Source organism: Hippocampus bargibanti, linkage group LG15, assembly GCF_051943395.1.
Source record: "Hippocampus bargibanti isolate YZ-2025 linkage group LG15, ASM5194339v1, whole genome shotgun sequence".
Taxonomy (NCBI): domain Eukaryota; kingdom Metazoa; phylum Chordata; class Actinopteri; order Syngnathiformes; family Syngnathidae; genus Hippocampus; species Hippocampus bargibanti.
The window spans coordinates 8,914,819-8,940,141 of record NC_142748.1 but is presented as its reverse complement, the minus strand read 5'-3'; the positions used below and the strand labels follow the sequence as shown (position 1 = coordinate 8,940,141).

The following is a 25,323-nucleotide window of genomic DNA, read 5'->3' as shown; positions in this document are numbered from 1 at the left end:
CAGATTAAACTATTGGAGCGAATTGAAAGTGAAAAAACAAAACAATCACAGCAAATATGACATTGAAATTAACACTTTGTCAATGTGCGAATAATATCGCTGTCAGATCAGCCCGAGTTCTTCAACTTGTACAAATCACTCAACGACCCCCCCCCCCCCCCCCCCCAAGCGGAAAAATTGCAAACAGCGACAGATTTGATGGACTCGTCAACGTCTGCATTGTCATCGCGCGCCGCCGATGACTCCATGACACGTTTCAGATGTCACGTACAAACGCGATGAATGCCGCCGAGCGCTTCCAACCCGACGCTTCGCAGTTCACAGCCAAATAAATGTCAGCGGCAACAAAAGACAAAAAAGCAAGTAAAGAGAATTCCAATTTTCCCAGAGGCGTTACCCCAATAAATTTGACGGCTCATTTTGTTGGCAATTTGTCCTCCTGTCGGCGTTTGAGCGTTCGCCAGCATCACCTTGCCACGTCATGCTCAAACTATTTTATCGTAAGTCGAGACAATGATGTCACTGTCGCTGTCTACTGTAAAATGAAAACTGCATTTTGCAAATCACATTAAAAAAAAAACAACAACAAAATATTCACTTGAACCACTTTATTTTAACCGTTAGCTTGAGGCTACACCGTAAATCCAAGTGTTGCACTTTTATTATGATTATTTTTAACTCATTCACTGCCATTCACGAATTTATTCAGAAAGTGAAAATATGACGTAGAGCACCATTCCCGAATGTGTTGAGTTTTTTTTCATACTAAGGTGCAGATAAAGTGCTGGTCGTGGCCTCTGGCAATGTTGTTTAATTTCCACAAGGGGGCACCATTTCCCTTTTTTCCATGTTAGCGCTTTGTTCCTGCTTCAGATGTTGTTAAAGTGCGATATAAACCAATATGTATGTATTGTATTTTGGACAGCCAACCTCATTTCAAGCTCATATAACTCCAAACCCATATAATTTAGGAATTAACTCTTTTTTTCTGATGAAAGAAGAAAGTCTAAGGTTCCTAATGCTGTATTGAATGTTTATGTAGTCCTAAAAGTCAATATTCTGTGGGTCCTGGAATTCGAGTGACAATGACAAAAACCCTGGCACTGGAGTAGACACATTTTTGCATTTTTACATCATCTGGCAATGAATGAGTTCATCTGACAATAATTTGACTGACAATATTGCCAATTTGGACGTGTATTTTTATGTGACAGAGACGTCCGTCAAATGTCAAAGGTGCACAAAGTACTTTTTGGATGTTTAGCCGGGCTAAATGTGAGTTGTTTGTTGATTTAAGAGCCGCTGTGGCCCCCTCGGAGCAAAAAAACATATTGAACGGGAAGGATGTTGATGTTGCGTGCGCCCTATTAAGCCCAAATCAATTACTCCAAAAGAATCCACCCTGGCACGGTACGTCGTTCATGTTTTCTTTCATGTCTCGTCTTTAAGGATGCGTGTTGGCGACGTTCCTCGCTCCGGCGGTTGCGGTAATTACAGGCATGTGTCATGTCTTGGAGTTGAGTCTTGCGACAGAGAAGCAGATTGAATGTCGACTTGTTTCCAAAACGTTTTGCTTTTTGCCAAGAAGGCGGTTTCTTCCTCTCGCTGCGTTTCCACGTTTTGGGACGCCACGCAACAGGAAACGTTTTTAGAAGAACAACTTTCTCACACGGAGCGTGTTGTTCCACTCGGATGGGAGCGCAAAACCCTCTGACGGGCCTCGTTTTTATCGTAGGGAAAACGTTCCAAAAATCCAGACCCGCCTGCCTGCAAATGAGTTGAGATCACTTTTTTTCTTTTATGCCTGTTGCCTGTGGACCGGGTTGTTTTGGAAAGTTGCTCAACATAATAAAATAACAGAAAATAAAATACATGACAAAATAAAATCACATTAAAAAATAAAATATATATAAAAAAAAAATAACATTACTTTAAAAAATAAAATAATAAACGAAATTCAAATAAAATACATGAAAAAATAAAATCACATTAAAATAATAAATAAAAATAAAATAAAGAAAAATGTATTTAATTACGTTAAAAAATAGAATAATAAATGACAATAAAATAAATGAAATAACAAAATTACATTAAAAATAAAATAAAAAATCAGCCAATAAAATAATATAAATGAAATACTAAACTAAAATAAATGTAAGAATAAAAGTGCATTAAAAAATAAAATAAAACAAATGGACGATAAATGACATTGTCTTTTATCTGACGTCAACAGCCCGCACAGAAGTCGACATGATAATGACAAACCCAAAACCAAAAACAAACACAGTGACGAAAACAACAATACACCAATATGTCGCAAGCGGACACAAACATATCCAATTGTGCAACGAAGGCTAGCACTGAGTAATGACGTTTAATGACAAAAAAAAGAATCAAATTACCGCCGCGCTCGCTCCCCGTTGGAAGGAGCGACATCGGAACGGCCCTATTATTCTGTTTTGTTCCCCCGCCGGTGTGCGTATTTGAAAAGAATTGTGACTAATAAAGGGTTTAATTGGGACTAATTTCAAAGAGACTCCTGTTGAAAGACCTTCTTAGTTTTAATCAGCGCCACACAAGAGTCGTAATGAGGCTCTTATGAACAAATGTTCGCGCTTTCTTCCAGCTTCAGCTGTTAAAGCGCTATATAAACCAATATGTATGTATTGCATTGTATTTTGGACAGCCACACTCATTTCAAGCTCAGATAACTCCAGACCCATATCATTTAGGAATTAACTTTTTTTTCTGATGAAAGAAGAGAGTCTAAGGTTTATAACGCTGCATTGAATGTTTATGTACTCGTAAAACTCAATATTCTGTAAGTCTGGAGTGGACACATTTTTGCACATTGTCTGGCAGTGAATGAGTTAATAAAATAAAATGTGTAGCTCACAATTTGACATAGGCAATTTTTCAGGGGATATTCACGCCGCCGGGTGAAAATTAACTGGAAGCATAAAAATTGTCCAATGTGTCTCCCTTGCTCTCGTTACTAAGCGTGGCAAACGATTTAGGGCTGCGTCACGCCGTTAGCCAAACCGCGCCTCGTGTTTCCGTGCTATTTATCGTCCGTGCGCCAGTTAAAGAAAGACCAAACAAATATTTTGAAAAAAGGGAACAAATTAGCAGGGTGACTAATCTGCAGCGCCTGACTGCTAATAGAATGAGATTTTTGTGTTTATTTAAGAATATTTTTGTCGCCTTGTTGTTTGTTTTGCCTTGCAGTAAAACGATGCCAATTTTTGCTTCGCCGTCTTGCGTCTGTAGACATTTTCTGGCTAGCAAAAAGAGTTGAATTGTACAAATTTTTCGCATAAATGTCGTCTGACAAATTTCCCCATTGTGGGACTTTCAAAGGCTTTCTGATTCTGACATGTATTTGATTTTTTTGGAAAATGTGGGATTGTTTTGACAGACTGATAAAGTGTCACCGTGTATTTCCAAACTTGGCCATTTATTGCATTTTTGCAATCGAGCTGAATCTTTTTGTTTTGTGTCTCCTTTGCAGGTGACAAGGTGACAATGTTCCGTGTCCTGGACATTGACCAGAATCACATTGTGGACACAAACGGTGCTGGAGACGCTTTTGTTGGAGGTATGTTGGGCATAAAGGCAAACTTTTGGGGGGTTTCAGCACACTATTTACGAGACTTGTTGATCCTGTGTGATCGCCAAAGGGTTCCTGTCGGCCTTGGTCCAGCAGTGTTCCCTGGAGGAGTGTATCCGAGCGGGACACTACGCCGCCAACGTCATCATACGACGAGTAGGCTGCACCTTCCCGGAAATGCCCGACTTTCACTAGACGTGTCTCGTACTTTCCCGTAAAACGCATTCGTACACACACATGTGCCTCTGCACTTTCTGTAAGCCACAAAATATGAAGTTAGACCCGCACAATGCGCACATATCATCATCGGTACCTGTTTAAATGGAATATTTGAGAATTTTAACTACCCTATATTCTGGAATATAATGCGCACCTTCAATGAATGACATATTTTAAAATGTTTTCCATACATGAGGCGCACCGGATTTTGAGGCGCATGGTCAGCTTTTGAAAAAATCTTTTAGGTGTGCCTTATAGTGCAGAAAATACGGTAATTGATTTTGATGGCATTTTGTAAGTCAAAGATTCAATGTTACTAGAAAATTGTGTGTTTTCATCATTTGAGGAATTTTGAGGACAATTACGTTAGATTCTTTCTCAGCCGTTCGTTGTAATAGATGTCAAAAATCAATTTGTTAGTGTATAAGTTAACAACCTGGTTAAAAATACATTTTTAGTTTATAAAATGAGGTTTGGTTAACATAATTGATCATTCGTGTTTGACATGGTCAGGATTTAACAGATGTAGTATTGTTACTTATGAATGGAAAATAAGTGGAGCAATTTCTGTTTGTTTTGATAAAAAAAGTAAATAAATGCATACACACATTATATATTGTGGTGTCAATCAATGTTATGGGTCCTTTCAACAATAACCACCCAAAAAAAACTCCTTCTTTCAGACAGATGCGCCCCGGAAAAAAAAAAAAATCTGAGGGGTCTTGGGGGGTGTTTGCGCATTTGTGATTGGGCAAGATGTCCACTCACATGGCAGCTGGCTGCTTGGCCTCTCTCAAGATGACAGATGGCAAAAGACAAACACACAAAAAGGCAGGCAGACATGATTAAGTCATGACAATGGAAGGGAAAGTACCTTGTTTTCTACACCCCTTTCTCACTTTTTCCATTTTCGCATCCGCCTCATTAATCTCATGTAGTCCGTATTACACTCAAATTCTATCGTTGTCGTGATTCACCCAAATGATTTACAGCTCTCATTGCCAATTGTGCAACGCTTGTTTTTACAACTGAAAAACATGTTACACAACATCAGTCAGTGTTTAGGGGGCGACGAGAACAGATTATTGACATTTACACTGGTTTCAATGGTTAAAGTTTATTTGGGATACATTATGAACATGAGACGCCGGTTGCAATCAAAGTAGAGAGGTTGTGGATGTGTTTTCCCCCCTCAGCAGATGGGCAGCAGTGTTTGTGTGGTAGTTGGCAAGTATTGAGGGATGGGAGTGGGCGGGGGACAGGGTGGGGTGTCACAGTGGGCTCAGGGGATGGATGCGGGCAGACCGCAATGGCGGCACATGCTTGTCCAATTGAAATGATGGAGGGACCGCCCGGCTTGACATTCATTGCAAAACACAGCAGCCCGCTTCTATTCTCCGAGTCCACCTGCCCCCCACTGGCGGTATTCACACGTCGGATTGGCGGCCAATTAGCGGTGCGCCCGATGGACAACATATCGGCTGCATTGGCCGCCAAACGGCATCCATTCAAACCCAAATAGTGTCACCAGCCGGCCCGTAGTTTCCTCCACCTTTACTGTTTCAAGACATAATAATAGTCATTATTTATTTGGATGTTTTTGTACATTATATTTAATGGTTGTTCATTATTTTTTGGTGGTGATGTGTGCATATCCTGCACATATTTTAGGTCAACCTATGTGCAAAAAGTTTTCGGAACTACTACTGCTGCTGCTTTAGAGTATCAAAATGTTGAAAGTGCATCGACATCTTCATTTCACATCCAACTTGTGAATTTGGGCTCAATGGATTTTGCAGGTCGGTACCTACAGTGTAATATTGTAAACCACTCCACTGAAGAAAAAGGGAGGAGGGAGGGATGGAGGGAGGAGGGGAGGAATGGAGGAGGAGGAGGGTACCATTTTGTCACAGACTGCTATGTAGATTAACCTTTCAATTAGTTGTTATCAACTGCTCTCCACGCAGTGAGCTCAGCATCTCGGATTATGACTTCTGCATCTTTTTGTCATCACGTCACCATCACGGAGACAAGAGGACCAGGGAAAACTTGAGGTAAAAAAGATGCCCCGTGTCTCTTTGCATGCCACTCTCCACTATTTGGGCTGCAGGGATGATTTGCGACTTTAATGGCGAGAAAACACGTCTCTGTTTGCATTCGTTGCGCAATGTACGTGGCCGGGGGGGGCGTTCAGTGTCATCTGAAGAAAGATCAGAAAACACAGGGGGTCGGTCGGTCGTGCGTTTTTGCAAATCGCTTAACGAGGCGTTTATGGGGAATTAACGGTGGGGAAAGAATAAAAAGGGAGGTGGTAGGTGGAGGACTGGAGGTGCTGCTGCGGGTGGTGGTCGCCTGCACGCTTTTTTATTTTACGCCTTCCTCCCTGAGGAATCGTTAAAGGCGACACCTTGGATAGGCGTCCCACTTTTTATCGGCGTTTACGGCGTTATAGATCGCTCTAATGAATCATTGAAGAGCGTAAAAAATGAACGAGACACTTTCAAGCGAGACCAACTGTTACAAGGAGGAATGTGTCCATAAGGTGGAGCGGGGCGCAATGATGTTGTTTGCCTTGCTCGGTTGTAACAAGGTGTTTGTTTGCAACCTCATTCCCTCGGCGTCCACGTTTGAGCCAACGAAACCAAATAGGCGTGTGAATAAATGCGTTTTTTTGGGCTGTCGATGATAAATTGTGCAGACACGATTGCCGAGCCACCTTAAGAGGGCGGGTATAGTATCCGAAAAGTGACAGCTATGTTGTCCAATAGCACCGGTCGACAAGTAAAGATTGACAGCATTTTTATCAAACCAGCCATCGGATGTGGTCTATTCCCAGCCAATAATGAAGTTGTTAGGGGTGGGCGCATTAGTGTCGGCGAGGTTTAATGAGACTCCATTGGATTGTAATCAGCGTCATGTCGGATTCGCTGTAAACTACAACAGTGGAACAAAATGGCGACTGTTTAGGTGACGCCACTTTTTAACGCTGATGTTATTATTATATATTATGCTGCTGATGTTATTTTTTATTTATTTTTATTTTTTATCATCCCCCTCGGATTCACTTGCAGCACAAGGTTTGTTCCTGACGGGGTTGTTGTGTTTCCTTGAGGGGTTTGGCCGTCAGCTGTCAAGGGACCGAGCATCGATTGTGCAGCCGGCATTGAGCACTTTGTTTTGGCAGTCATTGAGCTGTCAAAATATGTGGATCTAAAAAGAGACATTGTTAAAAAAGTCTTGTGAGGGTCAGCTTCAAACGCCGAAATGTCCACCTTGTCATTGTCGTCATTTCTGTACCGTTGTCGGACGTCCGTGTCACGACGTGTAGCACTAGTGTGGCCCGTGTCGTATTCGAGGTTGTCAGAGAAGCGAAACTTGAAGCAGATTTTCCACACAATACTTACTTTTATTCCCGATACTCAAAAGTTTCGGGTGTTAGAAGTTACTCCAGATTTGGTGTCTGACATTTCGTTTCTCGACAATAGTTTTCCAGTATACATTTTTTGGGGGTGTGTGTCTCAATATTGTTTATCAGTTGTTTGCAAAAGTTTTTTATGCAAAGTATCACCTTCTGAATTATTACTGTATGAGAACATTTTGTAATCCAATGTAATGCATAGTTTGAACGATAGCACACTTCATTATAGGAATAGATGCCTATACAGTACTTAAGTAGTAATTCACCAAAAACACACAACTACTGTACAGTCAGATACTGAAGTCTAAAATTAGACGATCGGGTCATTTTGGAAGTCACAAAACCACAAAAATGTGAAAGCACTATTTACTTTAATGCTTGAAGTATTTTTTACTGGTTTATCCATGACCACTTTGAAGCAGATGCTTTTCTTATGAGTTTTTCTCATCCACGCTTACTACCTACTGCCAACATTTAGAAAGGTTCTTCCATTGTGATTTGGAATCGGTGTCATCCCCAATTTGCAATCTTTTCTCATGTTTATTGTAATTGCCATTCTCCATAGTTTATTATTTAATCAAAATTAACCAATTGTTTCCCTTGCCTGTTACTAAATGCATATAATCACCAAATGTGTTTTTCTGCCAGATTTAGAGACAGCGTCGAGATTTGTTCCTGGTCGTGGAATTTAACAGTGGCTCTTTTCCCCCCGAACGTCAGTCGTCTCAACAGCCCGGATTTGACGAGCCATTTTGTAGGGTTCCGTGGAACGTACCTTTTTTGGACCTCACCAAAGGATGTGGAAGTACCCGTCGGCGCTTGGCAGCGAGCGGGATTGCGTATGGATGGCGTTTTTGTGAGTCTCCCGGTTCAACCATGGTGAAACTCGCCAACCCTCTGTACACGGAGTGGATTCTGGAGGCCATACAGAAAATCAAGAGGCAGAAGCAGAGGCCCTCGGAGGAGAGGATTTCCCACGCGGTGGGCACGTCGCACGGACTGGACCGGAAGACGGTCCTGGAGCAGTTGGATTTAAGCGTTCACGATGGCTCTATTCTCAAGGTTACCAACAAGGGGAGCGCCTCGTACAAGGACCCGGGATACACAAGGAGAGCGGGATCCAGCCCGTCTCCCGCCTCGCCTATGCTGACAAAGGATTCTATATGGGGTTCCGGCGATCTCCGCCACCTGGATTGGAATAAGATCCTGCACAGGGCCATTGAGGGCTTGGATGACACGCATGGCTCCTCGCTAAAAAATATCGAGAGTTACCTGAGGAACCAGGACGACCTGGCCGAGGCGGCTGACAACCCGGCCTTCCGCCAGCGCTTGCGGCTGGCGGCTAAGCGCTCCGTCAACAGCGGGAGACTGTTCAAAAATGGCCCGCGGTACCAGCTTGGAGGGCGCGGCGGCACCGACAGGAGGCCAAGGTGTCCGATGGCTACCCCTTTGCTGCTGATGTCGGCGACGCTCCTAGCCCACGAGCGAGAGGAGGTATATCTGCGTCACTTTGACAGGGATAACATTTGAATACTTTCCTTACTACTATTGATCACCTTGAATTCTGCTCAGTCACAAACAGCTGCACCAACCACCAACAGTGTTTTTATTGAGCGGCCATTTTTTTCCCTCCCTTCCATGATGAATCCCAATGGAATAGTCATACATGTTTTTTTCCCCTGGAATGTAGCGACATAAGTAGACCTTGGAGGACCCTAGAGTGTGTTTCGTTATTTCGTTGTCAAAATATTGACCAAAAAAACCTCCTGATGTTTTACTATGGAGGGCTCGTATCATCTAGCTAATAATAATAATAGCTTGAAGGGTCGTCACTTTGCTGCAGGCTTCCCACACGTTACATAATCTCGGCCAAAGTGACCCATAAAAGATTAGGTCGGCTGTCTTGTGAGGAGCAGTAAATATAGAGTTTTAAAAAAAGCAATTTTGTGCCCTAATGTGCCTCAAAGAGACAGTTTTAATCAACAACACAGCTCATTTATGGGCGAATTGCGAGGTTGAGTGTATTTCCATGGTGTCGAAATTGAATTTAGCCTCGAGGAGCACGAAAGGATTGTCCTCGATTCCTGCAGGGCGCATTGTTTTCCCTGCATTTAGCGCCTCGGGGGTGGTCGACACAACAGCACGTGGCAAAGATGGTGTCTCTCACTTCTGCTGGGTTCTGGCTTTTAACACATCTGACGAGAACATTGACGGCTCGCTGTCCATTATGGAGGATCAAAAGCTAACGAGTAAAAACCGAGAGAACGATTGTTATTTCAACCAGCGCAGGATTTTAATAGGAGAAAAGGGCAAGTATGATTTTGTAGAATTGATTTTTGATTCTGAGGCATAATTATTGAACAACATAAAAGAAGTAATGATATAGCAATTGCACAAAAAATAGGAAGCTTGGAATTCTGCCCCACGACATCCCAGTCAAACTAGTTCTTTGTGTGAGATTTTAGACCTGCAAACAAGTGGTCAAGTGTCAATAGACATGGCCGCACGTGCGCTTTCACTCGCTTTATTGAAGGAGCGGTAAGAAAACAAACTTCCAGTCAGCGCGTTCATACTCCGATGATTTAGCCGGTTTAACAAAATAAAAGAAAAGAAATATAAAAACAGGCAATCGCAGATGCCCAAAAGGCTGAGAAGTGAAAGGAGCGCCATTTTTTTGCAGCAGTTTCTCCTTTTTTTGTTATTCTATGAGATGAGCTGCCATGTCAAGGTTTTGTGCGTGTATAGAGATGTCGCCTCGCTCCTTGCTAGTTTCACAGTGAATAATCAGGAAGCGACACCTCTAATTCTATAGTTAAGTCTCTGTGGTCTGGCTCTACAGAAGAAAACAAAAAAACTGATATTGAGTAAAAAACGAAATTAAAAATAAATAATTGCGATGGATCCTGCAGCTGTTTTCCATTTGTAACTATTTTTTTGGGGTGGGGACTTTGCCTAGCCAAGCGAAGATTTACCTTGCACTTGAAACTGCTGAGACTGCTCAAGCTCACAATGGCCATGTTATGCGTTGAGAAAAACAGGTACTGGCTGGCGGAAAAGAGCAGTGTTGGCTCACAGTTTATAAGAGTCTAAAGAGACTGTGCCAGGAACAAAGGCAAAGAATTGAAGCCTCCCCACCAACACTCCCACCCCCTTCGCTGTGTTATGCAACCACTTGAGCTCTCTTTCCACCAGCAGCGTTCTAATCGAGCCACCCCACTTCCCCCCCTCGCTCAGGACAGCCTGCTCTTTTCGTGCGGCATCATTTCCTGTCATGTACTTAATTTAGACTACCCCCGAGAAAATCATCAGCGCTGTTTTCTCCTTTTGGTGTATGCAAAACGCTGTTTCCGGGAATAACTTCATGTTCCAGGATTAGATCTTATCGCTCACGGCTACGAAGATGATAGATAGTCTGTCAGAAACCTTCTTGCATCCAGACTTGTTTTCTCCTCTCTTTGTCCAGAATCCCAAACCCCCGCCGCAAGTTTTTGGGTGCGCCATACGGATCGTTTTAAGGGTGTTTTCTGCTACATTTAGGAGCCATGTATTCCTGGGCTATAAACTTCACCACGAAAGTTGTCTACCAAGGGCGGTTCCTGCGGGCCAAACACAGGTGGCGTGCAGACTGGCCTTAAAGTGCAGATGGAAAAGCTCCTCAAAGATTCTTTGTGCTCCCGTCTTGAGGCGGATTATGTCATATCCAAAAGATTTTCTTCTTTTTTTTTTTTTCTTTTCCTCCCGCAGAAAGGCAGACCAGAAAACCCATAGCGGACACTAATTCAGAGCAGAATGATTTGTGCACCATGCCGGGAAAGCAAAGCTTCTAAAGCTGGGAATATGCCAGTAAAGCCAGTTTGAAGCCTCGCTTCACATTTTAGTGAATGGTCCTTCCCGATGTGCCGTACGACGAAAGATTTTTGACACCATTTACATTCCGACGGAAAGATGTAACCCACATTTTTATGACCACTTACCCAGTCGTAAAGTCCAAACTGCAGTTCATATTTCTAATGAATGCATTTCAGCCACGAATATGCATACACCGAATTCTGAAAATGGATTTGGGATTATTTTTTTTACGTGTGCGGTATCACCTGCGGACCATAAATAAAATGTAAAGTTTTTCGGGCGTTATGACCTCTTGGCGCGGAGCGTCTTTTGAGCAAAATTCAATGGAAGTCTTTGTAGTCGGAGCTTTCTGTTGCTCGTTAAAATGACAGACATCTTGTTGTTATTAACGTTGGATGGTATTCTGGATTTTTTTTTCAGGGTGGGGGTTCGCGAGGCCAAGACCATATTTCATAAAGTAACTCAAGAATGGCCAAGAACAAGAAAAAAACATGTTTGTCTGATTCGACCCACAGATCTGTATCAGGAGTGCAGTTGTTTTTGGAGTTTGCAGTAGCTATTTAATGAACTGTGTACTTTAATGACGATTCGATTAGACTCGTGTTCTCGCTTCGTTTTGTTTTTTTGTGTTGTTTTTGTCAGCCAACAAGAGGTGATAAAGCATGCCCTTTTATTTATTTTTCCATTTGCTCCGAAGAGGAAAGAAACACAATCCGCGTCAAAGGATTTCTAGCCATTAAATCAACACAAACTTTGCGTGATACTTTTTTTGTACATAAAGAGGCAATAACGTCTGCGAGCAGAACACTTTGGGCCTTGTTTTCCCAAGAACATGAATGACGTCGTTTTTTGGGGGTCAGAGGAGAGCTTTAAAGAAAAAAAGAGGGCAAAATGTCTTCATATTCCACCATTCAGCTCTATAAATGTCAGATGATTTGTCGTTTTGTACGTTGTGCTCTTTCTTGGAATGGCTGTCATATGATGTGGTTCACGGCACATCTGTTGAGGGCTTTTTACATTCTAACTGACATTTGCACACACCCCCCTCCACTGTAAAATAATGAAAAGAAATAGCGTTGCTATTAATCCAATAGATTGATAGCTTTGTTTTCATTTTGACAGGCCTGTGTCTGAGTGAATTCACATGATGTGGTGAGTTCAATGGTGATACTTAGGATGATGTTTTGGATTGTTGTTTTTTTAAAATTTTGGTGCTCACTGAGATTTTTGTGACTGCCTTAGGGAAATACTCCGCTGCCCTTTGACAATTCCCGAAACCAGAAGCAACCAAAGTGGAGCACACAAGTCAGCATCTGTGCTACACAACTGTGGAACAAACTTTGCTGAGCATCTGTCGGTACTTGGCATGGTGGCGGGGGGGGGACAAAAGGGGCGACAAAAGTTTTGACATAGCTTGATTTTTAAACGCTAAGAATTTTCCTAGTTTTCAGAGTGTGATAGTGCCAGTGGGTGACATTTTCAGCAAATTTGCACCATCAAATTGCAATGGTTTCAATTCTCTTGTGCACAAAGTGACAAGAATTGACTTTTTTAGGGGAGGTATTTTACTGCCTTCGAGCGTCAGTCTCAAGGTGCGAGTCTGTCCATTTCATTTCCTGTCAGCCTCCAATGTGGGAGCCCACTGTCAAATATTGACCAGCGCCGGCTTGAAAATAGAGTCATCATTGACGTGGGAGTAACCCCCCACCCCTCTCTCCCTCATCCACACACACTCAGCATCTAATTGACACAGAAGCCCTCAACAAGGACAACATCCTCAATGTATGCCTTCTGCCCTCCCCCCATCCAACCTCATCCCCCCCCCCCCGAGGACACAGCAAGCCTTGAAAGACTGCTCCTGTCATGTTTCTCTTGACGGATGGAGGGTAGGGGGTGAAAACAGTATTCATTTGTAGGTCAGGAGGTGGTCACAAGGATGTGCTTCACAGCAAGCGACAACTGTTTGTGCGCCCCCCCATCCCATGCCCCCTTCCCCGGTGGCGGTTTGAAGCTCGATTGACAGATCCGTAATGAGATAGCATCAGCGCACCGTTGAGTAAAGATCATATCTGCCAGTTGTTCACAAGCTTGGCCAGGCGGTCGCACTTGCTTTCATGCTCTTTTAGGGGCTTTACCATTGCGATCACATTTTTTCCCCTTTTCAGGGGTCTTCGAGTCACTTTCAGATATTTGAATTGTATTAAGTTGAAGTTCTTCCTCTTTCACTTTTAGAGTGTGAAGGTTCAACTCTATCTTGATAATGTTCCAAATCCTGCCTGACCATATATACTCTTTTCAAATTGTATCCCTTTTACAAAGTTTGATTTTGTGTGTTTCCTCTCAGCTGCGGGTGGACCCCATCCCAATATGCAGTTTCTGCCTGGGCACAAAAGAATCCAACCGAGACAAGCGTCCAGAGGAGCTTCTTTCTTGCGCTGACTGTGGGAGCAGCGGTAAGTTGACCTTTTCGACCTATCGCCAAGCATCCACTCGGAAAATCGATGGTGGCTGTAAAAGGATAATGGACACACGACGAGCCGCGGCATTCAACAACTGCGAAATAACAGAATGGGTCGCCCAGAATCAAACTGCAAAATGGGCAGTGTTTACATTTTTGTACTCGCCGAGCCACACTCATGTTAACGCTCGCACTTGAGCAATTATTTTAAATGCCGCAAGGGATCGTTGCCGCCGTGACATTTTTAGAGTGTAAATTTGACTAACTGGCGTCGAGGTGGTTTTCATTAAATGTACACAAACCGTCAGTCGCGCTGCAAAACAGCTGTTTCGCAAGCATGACGGAGCGCTTTTGGACTCTACGTGCCTCGGATTATATTTGAAACAAGCGCCTTGTACTCTTTCTGCTTCATTACGATCAAATTATATCATTAGCCACTGCAATGTTTTGATCAGACTGCTTTTTACACACCGATTGTGGCAGTGAGGAAAGGAGGGGGGGAGGGAAAAAAAGAGAGAACATACATGGCACTAATGCCAGTCATTAGTTTTCACCGCTGGGCGTGTTAATATTTAAACAGCATGAAGTGGCAACATTGATTAAACCGACTCATGTGCCATTTTCAATTGCTCCTCTAGGGCATCCCTCGTGTCTGAAGTTCTCCCCGGAGTTGACCTCCCATGTGAAGCGATTACGATGGCAGTGCATCGAATGCAAAACCTGCAGTTCCTGCCAAATACAGGGCAAAAATGCAGTAAGTACGCCTGTTTTATCACGTACGACTGGCAAAAGTGGATTTACTTGCTTCGTTTCATTTTTGACACATGTTCAAGCACTCGGTGTTTGCATCCACACATTAAAGGTCATGTTTCCTTTCAATAACATTTTGACCATCTCAAGTGTAAAGATATCACAGTCACCGTATGACAGAATTAAAATAAAGTAAAACTACTTGCATTATCAAAATAAGTTTTTTTTGAGTTGTGCTGTCAACTGGTGGTGATTTTTAGCTACCTGCTGCTAGCACATCATCATAATTCTTGGTTCCTTTGCACCCACTATGAAAGCAACGATAGCGATCTGCCTTACACGTCTCCCGCTGTTTCCAACAGGACCAGATGCTCTTCTGCGATTCGTGCGACCGGGGTTTCCACATGGAGTGCTGCGAGCCGCCCATTTCCAGAATGCCGAAAGGTGGGGTGTCAGTTGCTTGGGCATGCATATTGAATGATTCCAGCTCCCCCAACCCCCACCCCATGGGGGACGTATAAGCGTTACAGTGCCGAGGGGCCCAAGTAATGCACGAGCTGTAGTCGTGCACTTTGCCGGGCTATTCATACATTGCTGACTCGGGATTCTATTTTAAGTGGCTGCAAGGAACGCGGCTGTATGGATTTCCACTTTTGTGCTGAGTAATTAATTGTCATTGTGTGCTGACCGGATGCCGACCCGCTCATAAAAAACAGAAAAACATCCCGTCCTTGGAGAATTGACAACGTGATTCTGTGTGTGTTTGGATGACATCCAGGAACGTGGCTATGCCAGTTCTGCAGGCCCAAGGACAACGGCAAGAAGCTGCTGCACAGAAAAGCTGACGAGATCAAACGGCGATATGCAAAGCCCATCGGAAGACCCAGGAATAAGCTCATGTCACAAATGTATGTCACTCTGCAACATCGCCGTCTGTCTCTCTGAGGCGGGTTCTTAACGCCGCCCGCCGTCTGCTTATAGGTGTCTAAGCAGCCGTGACGGTTCCATGGTGGCACTCGGAGGAAGGGGGTCACCCGGTAGGGGTCCGAAGTTTAGCGCGTGTACCTCATCCCGTCATGCCGCATCCGTGAAGGACGCCAGAGGCAGCTCGGCTATTCCAGACGCCACCCAATTCACCATCCCAACCCCCACCTCCTCCACCGTCACCGCCGTCGCTCCCCTCCTCACGCCCTCCTTCGCCACCCCGTCTGCGCTCGGCATTAACAAGAAAACCAAAGGGCTCATCGACGGGCTTTCCAAATTCTTCACCCCTTCCCCCGTGGGGCGTCGCTCGCGGGCCGTCGCCGCCGAGTCGCCCGGCGACAAACGGTTAGGTGCGGCCGCTCCGGTCGCCGCCAGTCACCAGATAGCGCCCTCGTCTGCACTCCCCGTTGCCGCCCCGCCGACGTCGCCGGGATTTAGCGCGCCCTCGCAGGTGTCCGCCGGCTCCACCTCAGCTAACTCGCCCCAGAGCTCTTCCAGCCAGTCTAGCGCTCCCTCCCTGGGTAGCCTCTGCCATAGCAGCCAGCTCAAGGGACTGTTTGACGGACTCTCACACATTTACGCCACTCAGGGACAGTCGCGGAAAAAGAGTTTGGCGTGCTACACGCCGCCCAAGCGCACGCAGCAAAAGCGGGACTCGCCACACGCGTCCGACTCGCCGCCTCGGTGCCACAGAATGAACGAGTTTAGTCAAAACCGCCACAGCTCCACGTCACCCGGCTCGGGGCGACCCCCTGGACATCCTTTTAAGTTGGTCGGCCATTTCAAGCGCAACCCCTTCCTTAAAAAACGCAGGATGCTAGGCAGGCTGAGGTATAAAGTGAGCCCCCCGAAGGGAGCGCCCTCGCCAGCGAAGGGCGACTTGACAGACGGAAGAATTAAACCAGAGAGTAATCATGGTAAGCAAGGCTACCCGGCGGCAGCTCAAGCCTGCGCCGCCACACTTTAAGCTTCTTCTTGACTTTCTTTTGAACGCTTGCCATTATTATTTGTCTTCCCGACGAGAGCCGAGATGCCCCCTCGGCGCTCTTAGCCGATTAATGTCAATGATTTATTTTTTTTACTTTCTTAACTTGGCTGTGGAATTGACGTGGCTTCCGTCCTCCATAATGCATGGCCCACTAACTCCCCCCTCACTTCATTTCGCCCATGGCTCCGTCCTCGACCCCCCCCCCCCCCACCCACCCACCGCATTGTCACTTCGAAACCGCCGTCATCGCATCCGCGCCCTTCCTCATCCGCACCCTCATCTTCACTCACAGTAGTCATTAAGCCGGTGAGTCAGCCACAAGGGATGACTCAGAGATGACAGGACGGCTTATGAGACACTCCGACAATCTTATACTTCGCCCTCGCTCAAAAAGACGAATCTTGAAATGCTAATTCACCAACAAAGTAAGCCCCTACTCACGCATGAATATCTCATTGTCTCCCAATCGCTTGTTGGCTAATAAAAAAAAAAAAACAGACTGGTAACTGATTATAAAGACTAATTGCTAACCAAAACAGCAGCACCGATAAATCCATGTTAACCTTTTTTCCCCGTTATTTGGGTTTAGAAACAGTTTTTGTATTCCTTTATTTATCCCCAAATGTGGGAGTATTAAAAAAAAAAAAAGAGTTCTGCCCAAATAAACGTCGTCCACCTCCCACCTTTAAAATAATCGTCAAAGCACATCTCCATAGATTTTTTTAAAGAAATGCTCCAGGCAGCTTTTTCTCTTACTAACACCATCCTTTCAGTACCTTCCTGCGTAATCATCCTTTTAATTTAGTTTGAAACGGCCAGTCGCAGCGTTTTCCTCAAATCCCCCCCCCCCGGGACACGTAGCTCTGGGTACTGTCCCAATGTCTCTCTGTGAAGACGACGTCCTGCCTGCTCTCCGTCATCACTCATCAGCATCCGTGTCCATTCCCGCGCTGCCTCCACTGCCTCTGCTTCTTAATTCACCGGGGTCGCGGAGGATGACTAAGCACATGAAAGCCGTTATGCAATTAAAGTGATTTAGTTTCACTTCATTCCATTAGGGATTGCTCTACCCCCCCCCCCCCCCTCCTCCCACATAAACATGGAAAGATGATACATTAGCAACATTTCCTCCCGAGACGCCCGGCTCGTGCGGCAGTAGTGGCAGTTTATAAGCGCATTTGCATAGAATGCAATGAGGGGGATGATTCATTCATTATTCCTCCATTGTGCCGCTAATAGGCCACAAAAGGGAGCTGCGGGTGAAGCAAGAACCTCGCGCCAGCTCGGCGGCCATGTCTGGCGAGCACGTGACCGACGAGGACATTGAGATGTTCGCCAGCGTCCGAGAAGTCGCCACTCAGGTTGATGGATTTTTTTTTTGTTTTCAGTGGACAATATGTTGTACTTTATCCACATTTCAGTGAGAATCTGCCGTTGAATATTGTCGCTAAGCTTTGTTGCCGCCAATGTTCACAGAGGACGGGATGCCAAACCAACATGGACGCCGCGCGATGTCCAGCTGTCATCGAATTTGGGAAGTACGAAATACAAACGTGGTATTCGTCGCCGTACCCGCCCGAATATTCAAGGTTGGTTCACGTTTTTTTCACTTTGTGGCTGGCTTATCATGTCAGTGCAAAACCGCAGCGTTGTATTTTGGTTGTTGTCTTTTTCTTTCAGATTACGCAAGATTTATCTGTGCGAGTTTTGTCTGAAGTACATGCGCAGCAAAAACATCCTCCAGAGGCACACCAAGAAGTGCGGTTGGTTCCACCCGCCGGCCAACGAGATCTACCGAAAAGACGGCCTTTCCGTCTTTGAGGTCAGCCTTGCCAAAGAAGTGCACGCTGCGTTGAGATTTGTGGGCGGCGGAGGGAGTGAGAAAAATTGACTCTCGAGTTTACTCTCCTGCTCTTTTTTTCCTTTTTCTGCTCCTCTTAGGTTGATGGAAATGTCAGCAAACTGTTCTGCCAAAACCTTTGTCTGTTAGCCAAGCTTTTCCTGGATCACAAGACCCTGTATTACGACGTCGAGCCGTTCCTCTTCTACATCCTTACAAAGAACGACCATAAAGGCTGTCATCTCGTAGGCTATTTCTCCAAGGTAAACAATTAGATTAGATTAGATAAAATGAGCCTTTGTTTGTCTCACAGTGGAGAAATTTACATTACACAGCAGCAAAAACAAAATACAGGAGCTGCTGTAAAGGCAGCCACTCACGCGGGGCCATCTTGAAGTCAACAAAAATCAAATAATGTGCAATATTCACATTAAGATGCAGCATTTATAAGCATTTATGAACTCAAGAATCCTCTCTTGCAAAATAAAACGAGATCCTGTGAGGGGCATATTTTCGAGGCGCCATCGTCTTTATATTGAAATATTTTAGCCACGTAAAAAGGAAAACGATGGCGTCCCGGGCAGGTGTCGTGAATAACGCCGGCTTCAGCGCAGTTCTTGATTCCTTCCTCTTTCCTTGCAGGAAAAGCTTTGCCAGCAGAAGTACAACGTCTCCTGCATAATGATCATGCCTCAGTACCAACGGCAAGGATTTGGCCGTTTCCTTATTGATTTCAGTAAGTTCACTTCCCGTGCTCCATTTTTTGCTTTTGATTTCCTGTTCGCTTTGGGGAGAGCCATCGAGATAGACTGTCATATTGAAAAACCCCAGCGGTAACAAAGACGGGAGGATTACGGGAGGATTGAACGCAGCTGAATTCCCAGATCTGCCAGTGCTTTATTGGAAGATGCAGTTATGGAGTTGTTTAGATGAACAGATTCCCCCCCGGTGGGATTCGTACTGAAGAAACGATTGAGGATCCAAGGGTTATGTTGTTGTTTGTTTATAAAAGAGACATGATGGAAAAAGAACTTTTTATTGTTAGTTTCAAAATTGTTTGGTCTCTGGAGTGGCTGGCCACCCATTTGGTGGGAAAGTGGATCTGAACACAAGATCCCGTTTGCCATGTCACTGTTGCAAAACACTACTTTTTTTCTCTACTTGCATGCACAAATGTCACTTCCTCGCAATGACTGCAACATATACTGAATTAACCTGCTCCATGCCTCACTCCACCCCCACCCCCCTACCTCCTTAAGGTTACCTTCTGACCAGGCAAGAAGGACAAGCCGGCTCCCCCGAGAAGCCGCTGTCAGATCTGGGTCGCTTATCCTACCTGGCGTATTGGAAAAGTGTCATCCTGGAGTACCTTTATAGGCAGCCGGATAAACATGTCAGTGTAAAAGGCATAAGCAGGGCCACGGGGATGTGTCCGCACGACATCGCCTCCACTTTGCAGCACCTTGGCATGATTGACAGACAGGATGGACGGTCAGTGTGCATGCCGTTTTCACTTGCACTCCCTCGCCACCTTCTGTGCGTGCCTCATCTGACTTATCCAGGCCAGCGGGTATTTTTAACGGCGTATCCATTTAGTGCAGTGGAATACTGACTCAAGTAAGTCAGGTTAAGCACCCGAAGGGCAGTAGCATGTAAATTCCGATATAGATGTACTATATGTATTGTTTTTCCTCATTTTCTTGTTTTTTTTTTTCCATAGGTACCATAAATCAGAAATGTTTTGCAAAAATATGCAGTGTTATAGCCTATTACTGTATGCTTATCTAAAAACAAAATAGGCTAATGTTGTCTGGTTCTGTGCCGTGAATGACAGTTTTTTTGTTGTTGTTCCATTCAGGGTGGTGCTGATACGACGAGAACGACTGATCCACCGGCATATGCACAGACTGCGGATCGACCCGCGTCGTTACGAAGTGGACCCAGAAGCCCTCTGCTGGAAGCGCTCCACCTCGCTCAACGCCGTCCTATCCGAGGGGGAGCGGGAAGCGGAGATGGATGTAGGTTCCCCACTCCCGACAGTGTGTGTTTACTTCTCCACCAATATTTGTATGATGAGCTGCCGAGTTCACGAGGAGGCCAGATGCGGGCGGCGCGCACTCGCCGTCAACGTTTCTGTGAAATTGCTTCAAGGGATTTGACAGCACTTTAGATGGACTCTTTGAATGATTGATGAAGACCTGGATGTCGATGTTCTCACACAATGAGTACACAGTTAACCTGCGCTATTTGCAAACCACGACTATTCGACACACCCTGATTCCTTTTTTTTTTCCTTCTGTATTCAGGCCAAGCGACTGAAACAGCGGGCCAGCTGCTGGGTAAAAGAGGAGCGAGGGATCCACACGGCGACTCACACCCGCAGACAGACGCTGACCAAGATGCACTGCAGGGTACCCTACAGGACGTACGAGCGCCGCCATTCTTCGTCGTGGAGCAGACGCGTCCATCCGCCCCAGGATGTCAGCGACTGCGTTGACGACGACGACGACGACGAGGAAGAAATGAACGCCGACTCCGACGGCTCGCCGCCCGTGCTCACAAAGGCGCATACCGTGCTGGCGGCCAAGCGAAAGGTGACTTTATTGTTTGTCGTCGTTCAGGGAGCTCTCGCAAGTGGAAGCTTCACGGTGATCGTCTTCGTGATTTCATTTCCCGTGGTGTTATTTGTCTTCCAGAGGAGCAAACGGGGACGCAAGAGAAAGAGAATTAACAGCAGCGTCACAACGGAGACCATTTCCGAGACCACCGAGGTCCTAAAAGAACCCTTCGAAAACTCAGAGGACGAAGATGCCATGCCGCGGTTGGAGCGCACTTACAGCGTGAGCGCCATGGAAGAAGAAGAAGAAGATGGAGAGGAGAACAAGCGCCAGATCGCACCCATGAAAAGGCGACGGGGTCGTCCCAGGCTGAAAGAAAAGATTCAGAATGATGATCTTCAGCATTGGAATGAAGGTTGGATGCACTTTTTCCTTCCTTCATTTTTACTTATTTAGTTTTCCTTGTAATTAAGGTGGAAAGTGTGTCGCTCTGTTAAATTTTGCCTCAAGCCGACATTTTGTCTGCAGATGCTGAAATCTCCTCCAAGGGTCCTGGCAGACCTCGTCCAGTGAAACGAAAGAAAGGCTGGCCGAAAGGTGTCAAACGAGGCCCGCCGAAATGGCGCCTGAAGAACGAGCGCAAAATGGGCTTCAAGCTGAACCTCTACACGCCGCCCGAAACGCCCATGGAGGCGGAGCAGCACCGTATCCAATTCGATGAGGTGCAAGGAGAAGGAGAGCGAGACCTTCATGGCGGCAGGGTGGCCAGACGCTTCCGTTCGGAGTCCCCGAGCCCGGCTGGCCGTCATTCGCCCAAGTCGAGGTCTCCTGTTGGATCGCCCGCCGCCTCCCCCGTTGCCGCGTCACCCAGCAACGAGGAGAGTGATGGATCGCCAAAACGGCGAGATCATGACCTCCAAGAAAGCGAGCATGAACTGGACTCGCCGACCAAAGATGTGGATGGCAAAACGGATATCGCCGCATCGCCGAATATTCTGGATGAGGAGCAGCGGATGACGGTAACAGAGGATGCGAATGAAAACGAAATCTGCGAGAAGACGACGGAGCGCGACAGCAGCCATCTTGAAGCCCCGCAAGCTCCGAAAGGAATGTGTGAAAGTTTCTTAGACCAGGAAGAAGACTGTCAGCAAAAAGAAAATCCCGCGGCTGTCACAGAATTCAACCGTGACGCAGAGGTTAAAACAAACCAAGTTTTGCCGCCGTCTCCCGGCAAAGTCGCCACTGTCGATTCAGAGTCAGAAGAGGAGAGTGCCCCCAGTCCTCGACAAGGTCACGCAACGCCGCCGCCCGCTAAGAGTCCGCCCCTCAGTCCCTCGCTCAGGAACGGCCACCTGATCTGCGCGGAAATCGACTCTGAGACTGCGCGGGCCGTCCGCTCGCTGGCGCAAGAGAACGAGCGGGACGCGGTGTACCGCGACTGCGCGGAGAGCCAAGACGCCTGCAGGAACGCGCACACTTACGCCCCCGTGACGCCGCTGGAGGACTGCCCCCGGTCGGACCACAGCAGCCCGCTTTCGTCGGCGCAGTCGCATCCCAGCCAGTCGGTGCGCTCCGTCAACAGCCCGGCCGTTTCCATCCTGGAGGCGGGGGGCTACGCGCAGATCAGCCCCGACCACAGCGCCATCTCGGTGGCGTCCATCCACAACGTGGAGACCAGCCCCGTGATGGACGTACCGTCTGTGTCTGACCACTCGCAGCAGGTGGTGGACAGCGGCTTCAGCGACCTGGGCAGCATCGAGAGCACCACCGAGAACTACGAGAACCCCAGTAGCTACGACTCCACCTTGGGGGGCAGCGCCGCCCCCCAGGTGAGCTGCCCCTACAGCGCCTTACCCCCCGGCGGGCTGGCCCAGAGCAGCTGCGCCGTCAACCCGGGCGGCTGCGGCATGATTCAGCAGAACAGCCTCAGCTCGCCGCCGCAATGCAACGTCAAGTCGCCGCAGGGCTGCGTGGTGACGGCCGAGCGGCCGCCCAGCGTCGGCCAGCGCGGCCCGCCGCACGGCAGGCACGGCCCCCACAATCAGCACAATCAACACAACCCCCACGGCCTACGTGGCCACCACCACAATCACCACCTGCAGCACAATCAGCTCAGCCAGCACAATCAGACGGCCATGCACAACTTCCACAATCAGCACGCCGCGCAGGACGTCACCGCCGCCCAGTGCGCCATCCCCGCCAACTTCGCGGGCGTGCAGCTGCCCGACATCTCTGAGTCGGGCAACCCCAATTTCGCCCTCTACGAGAGGATCAACCACCAGGGCGAGTACGCCGGCGGCCATTACCCGCAGTCGTCGTCGGGCCTCAGCCTGGCCAAGCTGCAGCAGTTCACCAACACCTTCATCGAGCACCCGCGTTCGCTGCCCTTCAGCCACTCGCCGTCGCACCCCATCACGTCCTACGCCAACACCCCCTCGCTGTCCTCGCAGCACTCCGGCCTGGTGCCCTTGTCGCAGACGCCGCACCGCGTCCCCAACTCCCAGGTGCAGGCGACCGTGACACCCCCGCCGGCCATGATGCTCCAGCGCAACATGGCGATGCCCCCGGCCCAACGCATCCAGTCGCAGACGGCCACCAAAAGTCACGCCTCGGCGCGCTCCAAGTCGGCGCCGCTCGCGCACCACCACCACCACCACCATCACCACCACCAGCAACAACAGCAGCACCAGCAACAGATGTACGCGCGGCAGCCGCAGGGCGTGGCCATGCAGGCGCCGGCCCGGACGTTGGCGGGCATGCCGCGCGTCAACATCATGCCGGCGCCGGCGTACAACTCCATGAACATGCCCTCGCTCAACGCCATGAACAGCTACGGCATGAGCCAGCCCATGATGAACGGCGGCTACCACGGCAACCACGCCGCCTACATGAACCAGTCGCCCCAGTACTCTATGCAGATGGGCATGATGGGAACGCAGCCATACCCCCAGCAGCCCATGCAGGCGCCGCCGCACGGCAACGTGGTGTACACCCCGGCCGGTCACCACGGTTACATGAACCCGGGCGTGTCCAAGCAATCGCTGAAAGGCTCTTTCATCAGGCGGTAGCCCGCCGCCGCCGCTGCATCTTTTCACTTTAGATGCACTGATATGGCCTTTGCTCTTCTTCTTTGTGTGATCTACACTACTTACAAAAACAAAATGGCGTTGGACTTTTGGGTGAAATTTGAGGTTGAACATCAAATACTGTATGGACACTTAAACCATCTCGAAATTACAAATGCACTATTTGAACTGCTGAAGCTTTGCAGATGATACATTTGACAACTAGATGAATCTCAAACCGTTTTGCCATTCATTCCCCCCCCTCCCCATACTATTACGTATTTTCATAAACACATCACAGATGGTGAACCTGAAATCAGACCAGACTGGCAGTGGTCAAGAAAAAAGACTGCCTCCGCTTGCTCAGTTTAGCTTCTTCCTGAAATTTCACCCCAAAGCAGATATCCCTTCATTTTGGGGACTTGTGTGTATATAAACATCTAGATTTTTATTTGCTTTTCTTCTTCTTGAAGGACAAAAAACCAGCAGCAGCACTTGGAAAGAATGCTAATATTTTCATTCAAAAAAAGAAAACAAAAAAAAAAAGATTTTGTTCATCCAAGATGGGAAGCCTTACAACACGTCGATGTTGAAAATGAAATTCTATTTAATTAGCGACAGGATCAGCGACTGCGAGGTCGGCGTACCGTCGCCACGTCGCAGTCTCCGACGGAAGCCATTTTTGTTTTCATGTGCCTGCTCACGAGTGGAACCTGTTCGCTGTGTTAACTGTCCAACAGTGCTCACGCGCAAACCATTTAGTTTGTACCATATTCACGCCTTTGTATATTTAAATTATTGTACTTTTTTGGGGAGGGAAAAGGGGTGTGGAGAGTGGGTCAAGTGGCAAATTTTAGCATGCTTGGGTCTCTCCTTTAGTGACAGTGCATTGAGTAGTACTGTACAAGTGTTGTGCTTAACAAATAGCAAGCCATTTTCAAGCTACCGGGCCTTTTATTAGGTTAAAAAAAAGACAAATTATATTTTGTTAATGCTAATAATGTAAAGAAAAAAAGACAAAAAAACTTTTAGTCCTGTTTTCTGTTGCGCTTTTGAGAGGTTTTATTGCTCCATGTGTGTATAATTCTGAAGTCTTTTTGTAACAAATCTCCTCCAGGCAGCTTTCTGTTTAATAAAGCAAAACGGATTTCTGTCCAAATACACGAGCATATCTCCATCTTTGTACACTCTGGAATATGATCTATTTCCCTCGCGAGGGAGCGAGCGGTCGCCCGACCTATCTATTCATGTATATAATGTAACAATAAAGAAAATATCAATTTCATTGATATTTTGCACAATGCCTTTTTTAAAGCTTTTATTATCTTTGTCAAATGTTTGCTGGAAGTGGAATGTCTGCTTTCCTTCGCAGGTTGTATTGCTGTACTTGAGTTTCTGGACATTTCACTGCTTGAAATTGAGGGGTAATAGCAATTTTGACATAGAAATCAGGATTATTATTTTTTTTTTTTTTTTTTTTATCAGTTTCTTGTCTTTCAGATAGCCAAAATGAAGATTCCAAGCTACAAGTCAGAACACCAGTTGCAGCTGGAAAAAGGTCCAAGTCACAAATCACTCACAAAG

General features: G+C 46.7%; 2 protein-coding genes across 6 annotated transcripts in view; both read left to right on the top strand.

Annotated features, from left to right (window-relative positions):
- Positions 1 to 4,441, top strand: part of LOC148887619 (adenosine kinase-like) — a 44,163-nt gene extending 39,722 nt beyond the window's left edge. For both annotated transcript variants that reach the window (XM_089015885.1, XM_089015886.1), the window contains exons 10-11: positions 3,512 to 3,598; positions 3,681 to 4,441. In XM_089015885.1, coding sequence (XP_088872011.1) covers positions 3,512 to 3,598; positions 3,681 to 3,805 — 212 coding nt within the window. In that variant the 3' untranslated portion in view covers positions 3,806 to 4,441. The remainder of the gene's footprint in view (positions 1 to 3,511; positions 3,599 to 3,680) is intronic.
- A 1,284-nt stretch (positions 4,442 to 5,725) lies between these two features.
- Positions 5,726 to 25,024, top strand: kat6b (K(lysine) acetyltransferase 6B). 4 transcript variants are annotated; one of them, XM_089015329.1, is made up of 17 exons: positions 5,726 to 5,883; positions 7,896 to 8,741; positions 13,441 to 13,549; positions 14,193 to 14,308; positions 14,667 to 14,748; positions 15,083 to 15,212; positions 15,286 to 16,205; positions 17,516 to 17,637; positions 17,753 to 17,865; positions 17,957 to 18,098; positions 18,218 to 18,379; positions 18,759 to 18,852; positions 19,376 to 19,607; positions 19,975 to 20,134; positions 20,423 to 20,710; positions 20,813 to 21,089; positions 21,203 to 25,024. In XM_089015329.1, the coding sequence occupies exons 2-17, from the start codon at positions 8,124 to 8,126 to the stop codon at positions 23,740 to 23,742; spliced, it is 6,105 nt and encodes a 2,034-aa protein (XP_088871455.1). In that variant the 5' UTR covers positions 5,726 to 5,883; positions 7,896 to 8,123; the 3' UTR covers positions 23,743 to 25,024. The 4 variants fall into 4 exon arrangements, with proteins under 4 accessions (XP_088871455.1, XP_088871453.1, XP_088871457.1 ...); XM_089015327.1 differs by lacking the exon at positions 5,726 to 5,883 and adding an exon at positions 6,684 to 6,906; XM_089015331.1 differs by lacking the exon at positions 5,726 to 5,883 and adding an exon at positions 6,686 to 6,906 and having other exon boundaries at positions 15,286 to 15,341.
- Positions 25,025 to 25,323: the final 299 nt, after the last annotated feature.

Coding starts and splice junctions, on each gene's coding strand:
- kat6b (XM_089015329.1), top strand. CDS start 8,124: ATGGTGAAACTCGCCAACCCTCTGTACACGGAGTGGATTCTGGAGGCC. Junction 14,309..14,666: donor AAATACAGGGCAAAAATGCA/GTAAGTACGCCT, acceptor TGTTTCCAACAG/GACCAGATGCTCTTCTGCGA. Junction 20,135..20,422: donor AGCGGGAAGCGGAGATGGAT/GTAGGTTCCCCA, acceptor TTCTGTATTCAG/GCCAAGCGACTGAAACAGCG.